Source organism: Rattus rattus, chromosome 12 (genome assembly GCF_011064425.1).
Source record: "Rattus rattus isolate New Zealand chromosome 12, Rrattus_CSIRO_v1, whole genome shotgun sequence".
Taxonomy (NCBI): Eukaryota; Metazoa; Chordata; class Mammalia; order Rodentia; family Muridae; genus Rattus; species Rattus rattus.
Window position 1 is genome coordinate 71,075,024 of NC_046165.1, and position 18,614 is coordinate 71,093,637.

At 39.5% G+C, this 18,614-nt stretch overlaps 2 protein-coding genes across 2 annotated transcripts in view; both read right to left on the reverse strand.

Moving 5' to 3' along the window:
• Positions 1-18,614, reverse strand: part of LOC116913352 (M1-specific T cell receptor alpha chain-like) — a 495,143-nt gene that overhangs the window by 291,147 nt on the left and 185,382 nt on the right. The gene's annotated exons all lie outside the window — the stretch shown is intronic.
• Positions 4,682-5,668, reverse strand: LOC116913351 (olfactory receptor 11H4-like). Its single transcript, XM_032917507.1, has one exon. It carries the CDS (start codon positions 5,666-5,668, stop codon positions 4,682-4,684), a length of 987 nt encoding a protein of 328 aa, XP_032773398.1.

The window sequence follows — 18,614 nt, forward strand, 5'->3', positions numbered from 1 at the left end:
TTTTTGGCATTGGGGTTTGGGAGACTTAATAACTGCTTCTATTTCTTTAGGAGTTATGGGACTGTTTAGATGTTTATCTGATCTTGATTTGACTTTGGTATCTGGTATCTGTCTAGAGAATTGTCCATTTCATCCAGATTTTCCAGTTTTGTTTAATACAGGCTTTTTGTAGTAGGATCTGATGATTTTTTTAATTTCCTCATGTTCTGTTGTTATGTCTCCCTTTTCATTTCTGATTTTGTTAATTTGGATACTGTCTCTCTACCCTCTGGTTAGTCTGGCTAAGGGTCTATCTATCTTGTTGATTTTCTCAAAGAGCCAGCTCCTGGTTTTGTTCATTCTTTGTACAGTTATTTTTCTTTCTACTTGGTTGATTTCAGCCATGATTTTGATTATTTCCTTGCATCTATACCACTTGGGTGTGTTCAGTTCTTTTTGTTCTAGAGTTTTCAGATGTGCTGTCAAGCTGCTAATGTATGCTTTCTCCAGTTTCTTTTTTGGAGGCACTCAGAGCTATGAGTTTTCCTCTTAGCACTGCTTTCATTGTGTCCCATAAGTTTGGGTATGCTGTGTCTTCATTTTCATTAAATTCTAAAAACTTTTTCATTTCTTTCTTTATTTCTTCCTTGACCAAGTTATCATTGAGTAGACCATTGTTCAATTTCCATGTATATGTGGGGTTTCTGTCTTTTGTTGTTGTTGTTGTTGTTGTTGTTGTTGTTGAAGACCAGCAATAGTCAGTGGTGATCTGATAGGATGCATAGGATTATTTCAATCTTCTTGTATCTTTTGAGACCTGTTTTGTGACTGGTTACATGATCAGTTTTGAATAAAGTACCATGAGGTGTTGAGAAGAAGGTATATTCTCTTGTTTTAGGATGAAATATTCTATAAATATTTATTAAATCCATTTGGTTCATAACTTCTGTTACTTTCTCTAAGTCTCTGTTTAATTTACATTTCCATGAGCCATCCATTGATGAGAGTGGGGTGTTAAAATTTCCTACCATTATTGTGTGAGGTGTTATGTGTGCTTTGAGCTTTAGTAAGGTTTGTTTTATGAATGTGGGTGCCCTTGCATTTGGAGCAAAGATGTTCAGAATTCAAAGTTCATCTTGGTGGATTTTTCCTTTGATGTGCATGAAGTGCCCTTCCTTGTCTTTTCTGAGAATGTTAGGTTAAAAATCGATTTTCCTCGATATTAGAATGGCTACTCCAGCTTGTTTCTTGGGACCATTTGCTTGGAAAATTGTTTTCTAGCCTTTTACTCTGAGGTAGTGTCTGTCTTTGTCACTGAGGTGTGCTTCCTATATGTAGCAAAATGCTAGGTCCTCTTTATGTATCCAGTCTGTTAGTCTATGTCCTTTTATTGGGGAATTGAGTTCATTAATGTTAAGAGATATTAAGGAATAGTGATTGTTGTTTCCTATTATTTTTGTTGTTATAGGTGGAATTATTATTTTTTTTTGGATATCTTCTTTTGGGTTTGTTGAACTATGATTAATTTCTTGCTTTTTCTGGTACAGTTTTCCTCCTTGTATTGGAGTTTTCCATCTATTATCCTTTGTAGGGCTGGATTTGTAGAAAGATATTTTGTAAATTTGGTTTTCTCATGAAATATCTTGGTTTCTCCATCTATGTTAATTGAGAGTTTTGCTGGATATAGTAGCTGGGGCTGGCATTTGTGTTCTCTTTGATTTGGTGTGATATCTGCCCAGGATCTTCTGGATTTTATAGTCTCTGGTGAGAAGTCTGTGTAATTCTTGTAGGTGGGCCTTTATATGTTACTTAACCTTTTTTAATATTCTTTCTTTTTTGGGCATTTGGTGTTTTGACTACTATGTGATAGGAGGAATTTCTTTTCTGGTCCAATCTGTTTGGAGTTCTGTAGGCTGCTTGCATGTTTATGGGCATCTCTTTCTTTAGGTTAGGGAAATTTCTACGATTTTGTTGAAAATATTTACTGGCCCTTTAAGTTGTGAGTCTTCACTTTCTTCTATACTTATTATCCTTAGGTTTGATAGTCTCTTTGTGTCCTGGATTTTCTGCCTGTTTTGAGTTTGAAACTTTTTGAGTTTTACATTATCTTTGATGGTTGTGTCAATGTGTTCTATAGTATCTTCTGCCCTTGAAATTCTCTCTTCTATCTCTTATATTCCAGTGGTGATGCTTATGTCTATGGTTCCTGATCTCTTTCCTAGGTTTTCTATCTCCAGGGTTGCCTTCCTTTGTAATTTCTTTATTGTTTCTATTTCCATTTTTTAAATCCTGGATGGTTTTGTTCAATTTCTTCACCTGTTTGGTTGTGTTTTCCTATAATTCTTTAAGGGATTTTTGTGTTTCCTCTTTAAGTGCTTCTACTTGCTTGCCTGTGCTGTCCTGATTTTCTTTAAGGGAGGTATTTATGTCCTTCTTAAAGTCCTCTATTGTCATCATGAGATGTGATTTTAAATCCAAATCTTGCTTTTTCCAGTGTGTTTGGATATCCAGTATTTGCTTTGGTGGGAGATCTGAACTCTGATGATGCCAAGTAGTCTTGGTTTCTGTTGCTTAGATTTCTATGCTTGCCTCTTGCCATCAGGTTGTTTCTGGTGTTAGCTTGGCTTGACCCTCCTGTCAGCCTGTGTGTCAGCACTCCTGTAGACCTGTTTTCTTTCAGTTGGATCTGGATACAGAGAACTCTGAGACCCAATCAGCTCTGGGTGCAGGCAGAAACTGGAAGGGTCCTGTGACAGACTAGTCCTGGGTTTGTGCGTCCTAAGACTTCCAGGCAGGGTGTTTGAAGCAGAAGAGTTGGTCTTACACGTACTCCCCAGTATGTCAACACTCCTGGTGACTGGCTCTCATCTCTGGGCTCAGGCAGAAACCAGAAGGGTCCTGTCCCTGACTGCTCCTAACTTCCTGTGCCCAGAGGGCACTAGGCAAGTTCCTCTTGGGCCAGGAATGATAGCAGGAGTGGCGGTCTCACCTGAGTTCTCAGGATTGTCCATAGTTCAGATAGTTCAGCTCTCTCCCACACGGGATTTGGGGACAGAGAGCTGTGAGACCAGGTCAGGTCAGCTACAAGTACAAGCAGAAACTGGAAGGGTCCTGTCAGAGACTGGTCCTGGGTTTGTGTGTCCTGAGGCCTTCAGGCAGGTCACTCAGAGCAGAAGAGTTCTTGCCACTGCTCTCAGGTGTGTTAGCAATGCTCCTGGCAATTAGGTTTCAGTTCTGGGCCCAGGCCACTATGGTGTTTTTCTACAGGGTTTTTGTATGTTGTTTGGTTTGTTGGTTAATTGGTTGGTTGGAATATTTTAGTTTGGGTTGGGTTGGGTTGAGTTGGGGTTTTGGGGGGTTGGGTTTTATAGGTTTATTTTCTTTCATGTTGCTTTATTTGGACATTTTTATCTTACTGGTCTTTTTATATATTGTGGTTTCATATTATATGCTTTTAAGGAGTGTGTGTGTGTGTGTATGTGTGTGTGTGCATGTGTGTGTGCGTGTGTGTGTGTGTGTGTGTGCTTCTCATGCTTTGACTATTTTTAGTCTTTTTTCCTATTTGTTTTCTAAAGAAACTGAGAAAGAAGGCATAGAAATATGTCAGTGGAAAGGGAACGATGATCTGGGAGGCGATAGGGAGGGGAAACCATGATCCGAATGTGTTACATAATTTTTCAATTAAAAAAGTAAATGAAAATAATAAAAATAGATGAAAATCCAGATGATAGTATTAGATCATCATCTGCCTCCCACAGCCTGCTAACTTTTTCTATGGCCTTTGTGGATGGCATGAGAGCATGCTAATGGCACATTTTCATGACATTTGCCTTTTTATTAAGGCTAGACTCATTGGAGTTTTTTAAAAATTCTTTTTTAGAAGATGTTAATGATAACCTTCTATATTTGAACTGTTTTTTATTATATCTTCTAGTTAATTATCTTGGAAGAGTGCTTGCCACTGTATACAGGCAGAGGAAAAAGGACACCTTGTAGGATTGGTTTCTCTAACCACTGCAGGAGCCCTGTGGATTAAAGTCAGGTCATCAGGTTTATAGAAAGCCACTGTGCCTATTGATCTCTCACCAGACGTGGAGATGGTTCTAGTAGAGCTTCTCCAAACATAAATACATATTCTTGTACAAAATCTTCGGTTCTTTCTGCATTTGTGTCTAGTTTCTAAATCATGTCTCTTTTTCCAGTTCTAGAAATTGACACAAATCTCCTTTATTTCCAGTAAGTGTACTGACTGTGTGTGAACGGGACTGTTATTTTTAATTTTCACCTTGCAAATACTAACACAAACACATCTAAAACAAACAAAGTTAACTTCACTGTCTTGTTACAATAATGCTTCCATAATAAAAATTCATGGGTACCTGAGTAGGAGATCAGCTCACATAGAAATCACATTTTATTTAGGCTTTGAAAAATATCACTGGGTGTGGGAAACAAACTCAAAGCCCGGCCTAGTGGGTCACAGCAGTAATCCTAGTACTTGGAATATGGAGACAGAGGAATCAGATCTTTTCAAAGCAATCTTAGGCTGGAGAATGAATTTGAGGCTATCCAGGGTTACATGGATCCTTATTTCAAAAAAAAAAATACAGCAAAGAGCAAAGAGAGGTGACTCAATTGATACATCATGACACATCTCCAGTTGGTTCTTTATTAGAACATGTAAGTATGTCATAGCTTTGACTTATATATTTTTGACAATTCTCATTCCTGGCAAAACTTTCCTCAGAGCAAGTTTCATATCCTTGTTACGAAGGCTATAAATGAGAGGATTAAAGAGAGGAGTCATTACAGAGTATACAAGGGTAAGGATCTTCTGCATCAACGTTGAAATGCCACATGAAGGACTCACATACATTACCATTACTGTCCCATAGAAGAGTGACACAACAACTAAATGGGAACCACAGGTAGAAAAGGCCTTTCGCCGGCCAGCTGCAGAAGGAACCTGAAAAACAGCCCTGAGCAACAAAATATAAGACCAAAGAATGTATGAAATAGTGAAAAAGAGGACAAAGGAACTTTGGGCATAAAAAATAAATTCAGTAATAGGAGCTGGGGCACAGGACAAAGCCATCAATGGGTCCATGTCACAGAGGAAGTGATCAATGATATTAGAACCACAGAATGGAAGTTGGGAGATGGAGAAGATAGGGATTGGGTATACAAGGAATCCAATGAGCCAGCATGATGATACCAGAATGCAGCAAAGCCTCCTAGTCATGATGACAGGGTAATGTAATGGGCGGCAAATGGCCAGGTACCTATCATAAGCCATTACTGCCAGGAAGAAACATTCAGTTGTACCCAGTGAAGAGAAGAAGTAGAACTGCAGGAAGCACCCTGAAAATGATATGGCCTTGGTCTTAGACAGAATGTTGGCTAGCATGTTAGGAGCAGTGGAGGAAACATACCAGATTTCAAGGAAGGCAAAATTTCCCAGGAGGAAGTACATGGGGGTATGTAGACGTGAGTCACATCTTACTGCACAGATGATGGCTCCATTTCCCAACAAGGTCAAGACATAAAACACCAAAATCAACACGAAGAGAAAAATTTGTGTCTTCCAGGAACCAGGGAATCCCAAGAGAACAAATTCAGTTACATGTGTCGTTGATAGGTTCATAGGATCTACATATCTGAGGAAATATCCGAGGAGGGAAAATAACATGAGTTTAACCCAAATCCCCTTGCCTTCAACATATCTGAAGGTCTTTATGAATGTCAAACTTAAGTTCTACAAGGAAAGACAAGAATATTCTAAAGATAGATGGAACCAATCCAATTATTTTGGATTGAGTATGTTTCTATATGAACCTCTTTCTTTTCTACTTCTTGAGGATCAAGAAAGGGATCTAGGTAATTAGAGATAGTTATGATGAAGATCACTGACCATCTAGACACAAATAGCCATAATTACGATTCCCCAACACTAACCTCTATACTAAAGCACTTACAGAGTCTATGGCCTTTCAATAATCCATTACTGAGTCTGGAGCCAGGAAGAGGAGAACCATCTTGTGCCTTTACTTCTTTACTCCACCATTCATCTTTGATGACATAAATGCCCCCTAGGCCCTGGTGCTTGAGTAGTTTTTTAACCTTACAGCTTCTCTCATCTGCATGGATTTCTCATCCTTCACTATCTGATAAATTTACTGGTTGAGTGATCTTCCTCTTGAGTCTGTGAACTTTTTTTGTCTTACTGAGACACAATCCTGAATTTAAGAAATGTGTTAACAGTTTGGGCTACTCCATTAGTATTCCTCAAACTACACCAAAGTCTTTGACTATGGGTGTCAACCAGTTCCTTCACCTCTATTCTCATAAATTGTGATTGTATTTCTCAAATGCTTTACGGGCACAGGTGTCATTTAAAAACAACTGGCCTAAGACTGATCTTATGGATCTTCATGGCTACCTGTGATCAATTTTTTTCTGTGTGAGTGTTTCAGCTGCATGTGTGTATGTGTACCATGTATGTGTGCAGAAGGTCAGAAGAGGGTTCCCTGTAACTGGAGTTACAGATGGTTGTGAACCACTATGTGGGTGCTGGAAAATGAACCTAGGTCCACTGCAAGAGCAGTAAGTCCTCCTGTCCACTGAGCCATCTCCCTTATTTTAATTCCCAAAACTCTGAAACTAAGGTTCAATCATCAGAATATAGCTAAATATGCCATTTGTAAAAGCCTCCTTTAGCTTACCAGTCTGTGGTCTATCCTCCAGCCTCTACAATATCCGTGATGCTTCCTCACAAACCACTGATCTTCTTCAGATGCCATTTCATAACCCAGCTATTTCCAACTCTGCTTCTCTGGGATCAGAAGTCTTCATGATTACAGCTGCTACTCTAACCTCTCTTTAACACAGAAAAGCAAGCTAGTCCTCATTATGGTATTTTCACAAGGCTGGTTCAGAAATCTCAAACTGTTTGCTGTGGAATTCAAGAACAATCCTGGTACTGCATAGCTGAAGTTTGGTGACCGGTGGCTGAAGCCTTTGACAAGGACTGAACTTTGATCATTCAGCACTACCCTTATTTCCCTATCACTTATTTACATAGCATAAATAGTATGTCTGGAAATTACATGCACAGCAGCTCTGGCCAACCTCCACTGCCTTTCTTCACAAAGAATAAATTGTATATCAGGAACATACTATACAAAGAACTCGCTGAAATAATAAAAGCACTATTGAAAAGCAGAAAGTCCTTCATCCCAATGCACTGTTCCATGCTATAGACATTACTGTTATTACTTCTGAATCTGTCACTGCCCTCTCTCCTAAAGCTTTCCTATACCATGCTAGCTGTCTAGTTAGCATACCAAAAAATTTATCTTTTTCATATATATTAATTATAATACTCACAGTCCCACCTAGGTGAAATGAAAAAATGAGATCTTTATTTTCTTTTTTTGAGGCTTATTTTTTATAAATTATGTATCTATTTATGTTCCTATGTGGGTTTGTGCAGGTCCCTGGGAGGCTACAATGATCAGATCTGGGTCAAACCTGGAACATCTGGAGAAGAAAGTGTTTTTTCAGCCACATCTTGGTGAACTTTAAGGGTAAGGAAAAACGAAGGTAAGTTTATAAAGGGATCTCAGATGAAATGGAGGGAGATTTTTCTCCCATTTCATCTGGTGGAGTTAATTTTCTTGGAGAAAGTGAGAAGCCATTTTCAAATATTTAAACAGTAAATTATGTATCAATGGCCAAAAAAGTGTTTATTAATAGAACAAATAAAATGTGCAACTATTTGTATTTTAGCAATAATAGTTTTACAATAGGTTAATATTTAATGACCCAATGAAAAGTCTTGAGGGGGCTTGAGAAGCACTCAGTGGTTAGGAGCACATACTGCTCTAACCACTGAGCAGTGGAGGATCTGAGTTCAGTTCTCAGAGCCCAAGTTGAGCAGCTCTCAAGTACCTGGAAGTTTAGTTCTGGTAGTTTAGTTCCAGTAGTATCAGGTGCCTCTGGCATCCACAGGCACCTGCACTCGTATTCCTGCCTCTCCTCTTGTCACATACACATAAGTTTAAAAATAATTAAAATATGGCCTTTAAAACAGATTTAAAAACAATGGTTTATATATGTTCAAATATCTATCAATTTCAGATCTCCTATTGTGAGTATTGGAGGTCACCAGAAATGTTAGAAAAAGAAGTTTCCAAGGTAGCAAACCACACAGATTCAAAGGAAGGATGGAGCATTTGTGACCCCTGAGAACCAAGATTTGCACTACTTCAAGTCTCGTGTCTGTGCGATGATGATGATGATGATGATGATGATGATGATGATGATGATGATGATGGAGGAGGAGGAGAAGAAGAGGAGGAAGATGAAGAAGAAGAAGAGGAAGAAGAAGAAGAGGAGGAAGAGGAAGAAGAGGGAGAAGAGGAAGAAGAGGAAGAGGAAGAAGAAGTAGTAATTTTATGTGAATGAACATTTTGCCTTCATATATGTCTGTGCCCCACCTGTGTGCCTGAGGCCAGAAGGGGGGCATTGGATTTCTAAAATATGATTGTGAGCTGCAAATGGATGCTGGTACTCAAGCCAGGATCTCCAGAAAAACCACCACTGTTCTTAACTACTGAGCAGTCTCTCTACCTCTTACTCATGATTTTCTAGGAAACTTGAAAATGTTTAGTACCCAGGCTTCAATGTCCACCTTTCTAATCAATAGTGACCACAAAAGAAATATTTTACCATATTCCTTGAAGCAACTGAGTAAACAAATTCAAGATATTGATTTGTAAAAACATAAATCAATCATTTTTTCACCTACAGGTGACAGATGAAGGGCTTACATATTTTTAAACAAAGAACTAGAATCATGAGATCTGAGTTTCCTGATTTTTTGTTCTGAGAAACAGATCATGAATATTTAATTTAAATAATGCAAGGACATGTTCCACATGCACTGACAACACCCTATAATTTATTCTTCCTACTACTGTACCCTATAAGAGATTTGTCAACAGCAGCATTATTTTTTTTTCTGGAAGTCTTTGGGGAAATGTAGATAGGTAATAAAATGTCAAAGACAGAACTCTTTACTGAAAAATGAGAGATCAATTTTCATATGAATGGAATAAATTAGCTCAGCAAATTCCCATAATCCCATATTCTAAAATTTCTAAAGTTACTTTTAATTATATATTTTTTATTTAAAACAAAGTTTAAACTTAAATATATTTTGATGGTATTCTGCTTCTCCCCAAGTCCTTCCAGATTATCCCCCCCCCCTTACCCACCAAACTATAAGTTCTTTCTGGAAAAAAAAACCTAATACAAAAAAAAAAAAAACCCAAAACCAAAAATAAAAAAATAAAATAAAATAAAACCACACTCAAAAAGAAAATTCCAAACTCTAACCGAATAAAAGCACACAAAAATACTATGGAGTCCATTACATGTTGGTCAGCTATTCCTGAGCACCAAACCTGATTTGGAGTGGTTGATATACCCAGTGTCACTCTGTTGGAGAAGACTGGTTTCCTCTCTCCCAGTAGGTATAAATTAAAGCTCAGTGGTTCACCTCTACCCCAGTGGCTAGGTTTCCTGAAGTTACTTTCAAGTATAGGTTAGTAGAGTGAAGTTGCACCACTTCATGCTCTGTATCATGCATTTGAAATTTGCAAAACAATTTTTCATCTATAATCCTAGGGGATCAGCCTCTCTATACACTCTGTTTCAGTAGAAGGAAGTAAACCAATTATGAAACCTACCAGTGCAAGTGGATAGCGTGATTAAAAATCCTTCTTCCCAGGATGCTCACTCACTCAGCACATTGTCTGTCCAGGTAGCCTGAGAAAGGGAAGATTCCACTGGACAACTCCTAGGAAATGAGATCGTTTCTGAATGATGCTCTAATAATCACATAATAACATATTTTTTTACTGTAACTGTCTATACTCACCATTCATTTTACAAGTGTGGCTTAGGTAGATTTCAAATTCTTTTCACCCAATGAATATTTGTCCTGTATTTACATTTGAACATTTGGGGTCTTTGTCTGGTTGGATGCTCGCTTGCCTGCTTGCCTGCTTGCCTGCCTGCCTGCCTGCCTGCCTGCCTGCCTGCCTGCTTTCTTGCTTGCTTCCTGGCTTGCTAGCTTGCTTGCTTTTGAGTAAGGGACTTCCTACACTGCCCCTAATGGCTCAGTACTTGCTGTGCACACTGACCTTGCTTTCACAGTGAGGTGCCAGCTCTTAAGTCTTGCATGTTAGAATTAAGGGTGTGAGCTTGTTCTACATTTGGAACTTTTACACTAAGCTGTTCTTCCCCACCTCCTTTAGCTCTTTCCTGAGAAACCCAGATAATTAGATTTATTAAGTAAAAGGCACCCTATAATCTCCCTGAGCTGTTTAAAATCTGGACCACTCATTTATTTCTCTTAGATACAGGATAGCCATCCTGGATGTAAGGAATGGAGTACAATGGAACTGTACTAGAGAAAGCAATGAGCACAGTAGACCCTCACCTTACCTCAGCATCAGGCATCTCCTCAACAGCTCTGTGAGAAAAACATAGGAAGGGGAATGGATACATCTGTGTGTTCATCTCACTTTACTTCAGGAGACTTGAGAGACTTGTTCCCTAGGACTTTTCTTGAGATTTTTCACATGTGACCTTTTCTTAAGTATATGCTTCCTCTCGGGAATTATTACAACCACCCCCCCTTCCATCTCCAGGTGGTCTCAGGGGCTTCCTCATTTCCCCTGAATGACATTCTTCTTCCAACTCTTGGGATTTATGTGTAATTTAGTATATTCCCTTTTTTGTGTATTAACTGTTACAGATTGTCTAGAATAAAGGAAAAAGTAGAGCTATAGAAAATGGCACACAATTCTAGGAGACTTCCAAGTCTGCTCTGTTAAAGACTCATCCTCTATGGCCTTGTTGGGCACCAATGGGAGGAGAAATCCTTGGTCCTGCCAAGGCTGAACTCCCCAGTGTATAGTAATGTTAGGGCAGGGAGGCAGAAAGGGCTGGGTGGTTGGGAAAGGGAACACCCTCATAGAAGAAAGAGGAGGGGGAATATGATAGGGGGTTTATGGACGGGAAACCAGGAAATGGAATAACATTTGAAATATAAATAAAAGCATCCAATAAAATAAAAATAAAAGAACTCTTCCTCTGAGAAGCAGTAAAATGAGTGTTAGATTTACCTACAGCTCTAATTCTGAGAATGAGATATTTTAGTGGACAAAACTTTCCCTTCTAGTAAAAATGAGATACATTAGCACAGAGAAACACAAAATTATGTTCTAATGGTCTCACAAAAATCAAATCTAAGCCAGATATGGTGACACATGTCATTAATCCTAGCACTCAGAATGTACATGGAGCTATGTGAGCTTGATGTCAGTTTGGTCTATATGCAAAGTCCCAAGCCATTCAGAGCTGCATGGTAATACCTGTTGAGTTTATGTCTGATTCTCCTCCTAACTTCATTCCCCCTGAAACAAGACTCAGGCTCAAAATATGTTTATAAAGACCTTGGCCACATAGCTAGACTCTATTCTGACTAGATCATAGCTAAAATAATCCAATTACTTTAAACTATATTTTGTAATATGACTGTTTACTTGCACTCAATTACCATGTATCCAGCTCCTCACATCTTCCCAGGTCACTCTCCCAACTCTCTCTCTATCACAGAATTCTTTCTCCTCCCAGATGTTCCACTTCTCTCTCCTGCCTAAGCCATAGGCCATAGACTTTTTAACTGACAAGAAACATGATATTTTCTCTATGATTCCCCTTTTTAATTCAATAAAATGCTCTTCTTCTTTCAAATATAAACTAAATACAATTATGAAGACATTTATTCATTATAATGTCCAGTCCATTTATATTTGGAAACTTGAAATGTTCTATCATCTATTCTGTTGTGGTGAGTTCAGAGTTCTGTATCTAAATCATTTTCTATCCTAAGTTGTATTGTCAACCAAAAGCATCTTCTTAGACTTAGAACATCTTAAATCCTAAATAATTTAAGTTTATAGTAAGACTATGAATATCTAGTCTTTAATCCCATCAGAGACTTGGGGAGTAAAAACATTACAGCTTCCAAAAACTGTAGAAATGACAGAGATAGCTGGCCACCTGGATGGTCATCAATATTCCCTATAACATTGAAGCATCAATATTTAGTAACCCAGAATATCTGACAGACGTTTTGTGAAGGAGGAATTATGAAGGATTTGCTTACTCTGTCTTGGCAGAGCTTGGCAGTCAACTATCCTGTGTCTATTTATTCTTTTTAAACAGCATTTATTCATTAATTTTATTCTGCAGATGAAATTAGGGCATTTTCTTTGTCCAGTGACTAGCTTGCCACAAATGAAGCCATCTCCCAGTTGGGGGGGGGGGCTTCAAAGCTCATCATCTCCTTTGAAGTGGAATGGGGATACTGTCAGGAGCAGAAATGTCTCATAATCAGAAGATCTTTTAATAATGAAATAATTTTAAAAGCCATATTCTGTGGCTCTCTGATGCTTTTAAGACCATCTATCTATCTATAGCATGTCTGAATTGTCAAACGCTGTTTATTCTTAGCTATTAACTATTTGAATAACCTTGAAAACATTTTATTGTAATTTACTAAACTAGTATCTAATACAAATATGAGTTTCACTGACTATTAACTTATATTACTTAACTATTTTTTATAAGATTTATTCATTTATTGTATATAAGTACACTGTAGCTGTCGTCAGATACATCAGAAGAGGGCATCAGATCTCTTTACAGATGGTTGTGAGCCACCATGTGGTTGCTGGGAATTGAACTCAGGACCTTTAGAAGAGCAGTCGGTGCTCTTAACCACTGAGCCATCTCTCCAGCCCATTACTTAACTATTTTAAACTGTTTGCAATAGCATTCATTGAAAGGATTGGGACTAAACCTGGTATTTTAAAATGAGTTGCATATGCATAATACCTACACAAGAACTGAAATCATATATATTATATATATAATGTTGTAGCAAAGTTAATCTTAAATTTTGTAACAATAAACAAAGATTTATACCAATAAAAGCCTTAAACCTGTATCAATATACAAAATTCTGTACCAGTGTAACAAAAATACACATTAATTCAGCATCAAAATATAAAGATCACTACCAATGTAAGATTAAGGCTATAAAATGTTTTTTGGTTTAAGAGTATATTTAATAATCTCCTTTAATTTGTCTATTTTTTCTTGGATATTTTATGTATTTACATTTCAATGTTATCCCCTTTCCCTATTTCCTCCATGTCCCTTCCCACTTCTCCCTGCTTCTATGAAGATGCTCCTACTCCCACCCACCTATTTCCACCTCAACATGCTGTCATTCCCCTATACTGGGGAAATGAGCTTTCACAGGACCAAGGACTTCTCCTATTACTGCCAGACAATGCCATCTTCTGCTACATATGTGGCTGAAGCAATAGATCCCTCCATGTGTACTCTTTGGTTGGTGATTTAGTCTCTGGGAGCTCTGAGGGGTCTGGTTGGTTGATGTTGTTCTTCCTATAAGTTCACAAACCCCTTCAACTCCTTCAGTCCTTTCACAAACTCCTACATTGGGGTCCCCATGCTAAGCTGCAATCATCGCCATCTGTATCAGTAAGACTCAGGCCAAGACTCTCAGAAGACATCCATATCAGGCTCCTGTCAGCAAACACTTCTTGGCATCAACAATAGTGTCTCGGTTTGGTGCCTGCATGTGGGATAAATCCCCAAGTGAGGCAGTCTCTGGATGGACTTTCCTTCAGTTTCTGCTACACTTTTTGTCCCTGTATTTCCTTTAGACAAGAGCAATTCTGGGTTAAAATTTTGAGAAGGGTGAATGACCCCATCCCTCAACCAGGGGCTGTGCCTAACCTCTGGATATGGTTGGTCTCTACAGATTCTTTCTCCCTTTTATTAGCCATCTTACCAAAAGCAACCTACAGGTTCAATGCAATCCCCATCAAAATTTCAACTCGATTATTCACAGAGATAGAAAGAGCAATTTTCAACTTCATCTGGAATAACAAAAAGCTCAGGGTAGTGAAAAAATTCTCAACAATAAAAGGACACTTGGGGAAATTACCATCCCTGATCTCAGAGCAGAACTGATAAAAAAACTTCATGGTACTGATGCAGAGACAGACAGGTAGATCAATGGAATGGAATTGAAACCTAGAAATAAATCCACACACCGATGATCACTTGATTTTTTACAAAGAAGCCAAAACCATTCAGTGGAAAAAAAGAAGAAAGCATCTTCAACAAATGATTCTGATCTTACTTGCAGTTTGCAAGAATGAAAATTGATCCATTTTTATCTCCTTGTACAAAGTTCAAGTCCAAGTGGATCAAGGAACCCCACATACACATCAAAAAATGTTATGCTAAATAGAACACATAAAAATTAGGATGACCAAAATGCAAATGCTTCACTCCTTCTTTAAAAGGGGAACAAGAATACCCTCAGGAGGGAATAGGGAGGCAAAGTTTAGAACAGAGTCAGAAGGAACACCAATTCAGAGCCTGCCCCACATGTGGCCCATACATATACAGCCACCAAACTAGATAAGATGGATGAAGCAAAGAACTGCAGGCTGACAGGAACTGGATGTAGATCTCTCCTGAGAGACACAGCCAGAACACAGCAAATACATAGGCAAATGCCATCATTAAACCACTGAACTGAGAATGGGACCCAATTGAAGGAATCTTAGAAAGGACTGAAAGAGCTTGAAGGGGCTTGAGATCCCATATGAACAAAAATGCCAACAAACCAGAGCTTCCAGGGACTAAGCCACTACCCAAAGACTATACATAGACTGACCCTGGGCTCCAACCTCATAAGTAGCATTGAATACCCTAGTAAGAGCACCAGTGGAAGGTGAAGCCCTTGGTCCTGCCAAGACTGAACCCCCAGTGAACGTGATTATTGCGGGGAGAGCAGTAATGGGGGGAGGATGGGGAAGGGACCACCATAGAGAAGGGGAGGGGGAGGGGCTAGGGGTATGTTTACCCAGAAACCAGGAAAGGAAATAACAATCGAAATGTAATTAAGAAATATCCAAGTTGACTGCTCCCGAACCCCGAGGGAGAGAGAGCTCACCGCCGAGACAGGTGGGCACTCCTGAGACTGCAGAGCAGGAGAGACCACCAATACTGCCCACCCCTGCCCACATCCCTGGCCCAAGAGGAAACTGTATACGGCCTCTGGGAAAGGTAGATAGGTGCACTGGAGCTGCAGAACCCCTGCGCCCGAGACACCGCCGGAACCTAAAGGGACTGGTTTAACAGCTCTCTGCACCCAAATCCCGTGGGAGGAAGAGCTAAACCTTCAGAGAGGCAGACAAGCCTGGGAAGCCAGAAGAGACTACACTCTGCTCACATTTCACGTCAGAGGGAAACACCAAACGCCATCTGGGACCTCGGTGCACGGGGAGGGGGGGGCCGGGGGGGCTCCCGGAAAGGGTGGCACAAGCCCTCCTGGTTGCTGCCCTAATGGAGAGCTCATAAGCACCACCCCACGAGCAAACTTGAGCCTTGGGACCACAGGTAAGACCAACCTTTCTGCTCCAAACGACCTGACTGGTGGTCTCAGGACACACAAAGGCAAAATTCCTCTAGGACCGGACACTTCCGGTTTCTAGCTGGATTCCAAACTTCCCTGAGCCCTTTGCTGAGCTCACTGCTCCCGAACCCCATGGGAGAGAGAGCTCACCGCCCGGACAGGTGGCCACTCCTGAGACTGCAGAGCGAGTGGGAGAGACCTCCAATATTGCCCACCCCTGCCCATATCCCTGGCCTAAGAGGAAACTGTATACAGTCTCTGGGAAATGGTAGATAGGTGCACTAGAGCTGCAGACACCCTGTGCCCAGGACACCTCCGGAACCTAAAGGGACTGGATTAACAGCTCTCTGCACCCAAATCCCAGGGGAGGGAGAGCTAAACCTTCAGAGAAGCAGACAAGCCTGGGAAGCCAGAAGAGACTACACTCGGCCCTAATTTCTGACTCACAGAAACACACAGGAACTCTTCAGGCCCACAGAAACAGCTGAAGACCTCTAGACAAGAAAAACTACACGCCCGAAAGCAGAACACAATGTTCCCATAACTGGCTGAAAGAAAACAGGAAAACAGGTCAACACTCCTGTCACACAGGCTTATAGGACAGTCTAGCCACTATCAGAAATAGCAGAACAAAGTAACACCAGAGATAATCTGATGGCAAGGGGCAAGCGCAGGAACCCAAGCAACAGAAACCAAGACTACATGGCATCATCGGAGCCCAATTCTCCCACCAAAGCAAACACGGAATATCCAAACACACAAGAAAAGCAAGATCTAGATTTAAAATCATATTTGATCATGATGCTGGAGGACTTCAAGAAAGACATTAAGAACTCCGAGAAACGCAGGAAAATATAAATAAACAAGTAGAAGCCTATAGAGAGGTATCACAAAAATCCCTGAAAGAATTCCAGGAAAACACAATCAAACAATTGAAGGAGTTAAAAATGGAAATAGAAGCAATCAAGAAAGAACACAGGGAAACAACCCTGGATATAGAAAACCAAAGGAAGAGACAAGGAGCCGTAGATACAAGCATCACCAACAGAATACAAGAGATAGAAGAGAGAATCTCAGGAGAGGAAGATTCCATAGAAATCATCGACATAACTATCAAAGATAATGTAAACCAGGAAAAGCTACTGTCCAAAACATACAGGAAATCCAGGCCTCAATGAGAAGATCAAACCGAAGGATAATAGGTATAGAGGAGAGGGAAGACTACCAGCTCAAAGGACCAGTAAATATCTTCAACAAAATCATAGAAAAAAACTTCCCTAACCTAAAGAAAGAGATGCCCATAAGCATACAAGAAGCCTACAGAACACCAAATAGATTGGACCAGAAAAGAAACTCCTCCTGTCACATAATAGTCAAAACATCAAATGCACAAAATAAAGAAAGAATATTAAAAGCAGTAAGGGAAAAAGGTCAAGTAACATATAAAGGCAGACCTATCAGAATCACACCAGACTTTTCGCCAGAGACTATGAAAGCCAGAAGATCCTGGACAGATGTCACACAGACCCTAAGAGAACACAAATGCCAACCCAGGTTACTGTATCCTGCAAAACTCTCAATTAACATAGATGGAGAAACCAAGATATTCCATGACAAAACCAAATTTACACAATATCTTTCTACAAATCCAGCACTACAAAGGATAATAAATGGTAAAGCCCAACATAAGGAGGCAAGCTACATCCTAGAAAAAGCAAGAAACTAAACGTCTTGGCAACAAAACAAGGAGAAGGAAAGCACAAAAACATAACCTCACATTCAAATATGAATATAACAGGAAGCAATAATCACTATTCCTTAATATCTCTCAACATCAATGGCCTCAACTCCCCAATAAAAAGACATAGATTAACAAACTGGATATGCAATGAGGACCCTGCATTCTGCTGCCTACAGGAAACACACCTCAGAGACAAAGACAGACACTACCACAGAGTAAAAGGCTGGAAAACAACTTTCCAAGCAAATGGTCAGAGGAAGCAAGCTGGAGTAGCCATTCTAATATCAAATAAAATCAATTTTCAACTGAAAGCCAACAAAAAAGATAAGGAAGGACATTTCATATTCATCAAAGGAAAAATCCACCAAGATGAACTCTCAATCCTAAATATCTATGCCCCAAATACAAGGGCACCTACATACGTAAAAGAAACCTTACTAAAGCTCAAAGCACACATTGCTCCTCACACAATAATAGTAGGAGATTTCAACACCCCACTCTCATCAATGGACAGGTCATGGAAACAGAAATTAAACAGAGACATAGACAAACTAAGAGAAGTCATGAACCAAATGGACTTAACAGATATTTATAGAACATTCTATCCTAAAGCAAAAGGATATACCTTCTTCTCAGCTCCTCATGGTACTTTCTCCAACATTGACCATATAATTGGTCAAAAAACGGGCCTCAACAGGTACAGAAAGATAGAAATAATCCCATGCGTGCTATCAGACCACCACGGCCTAAAGCTGGTCTTCAATAACAATAAGGGAAGAATGCCCACATAAACGTGGAAGCTGAAAAATGCTCTACTCAACAATAACCTCGTCAATGAAGAAATAAAGAAAGAAATTAAAGACTTCTTAGAATTTAATGAGAATGAGAGTACAACATACCCAAAATTATGGGACACAATGAAAGCTGTGCTAAGAGGAAAACTCATACCTCTGAGTGCCTGCAGAAAGAAACAGGAAAGAGCATATGTCAGCAGCTTGACAGCACACCTAAAAGCTCTAGAACAAAAAGAAGCAAATACACCCAGGAGGAGTAGAAGGCAGGAAATAATCAAACTCAGAGCGGAAATCAACCAAGTAGTAACAAAAAGGACCATAGAAAGAATCAACAGAACCAAAAGTTGGTTCTTTGAGAAAATCAACAAGATAGATAAACCCTTAGCCAGACTAAAGAGAGGACACAGAGAGTGTTTCCAAATTAACAAAATCAGAAATGAAAAGGGAAGCATAACTACAGATTCAGAGGAAATTCAAAAAATCATCAGATCCTACTACAAAACCT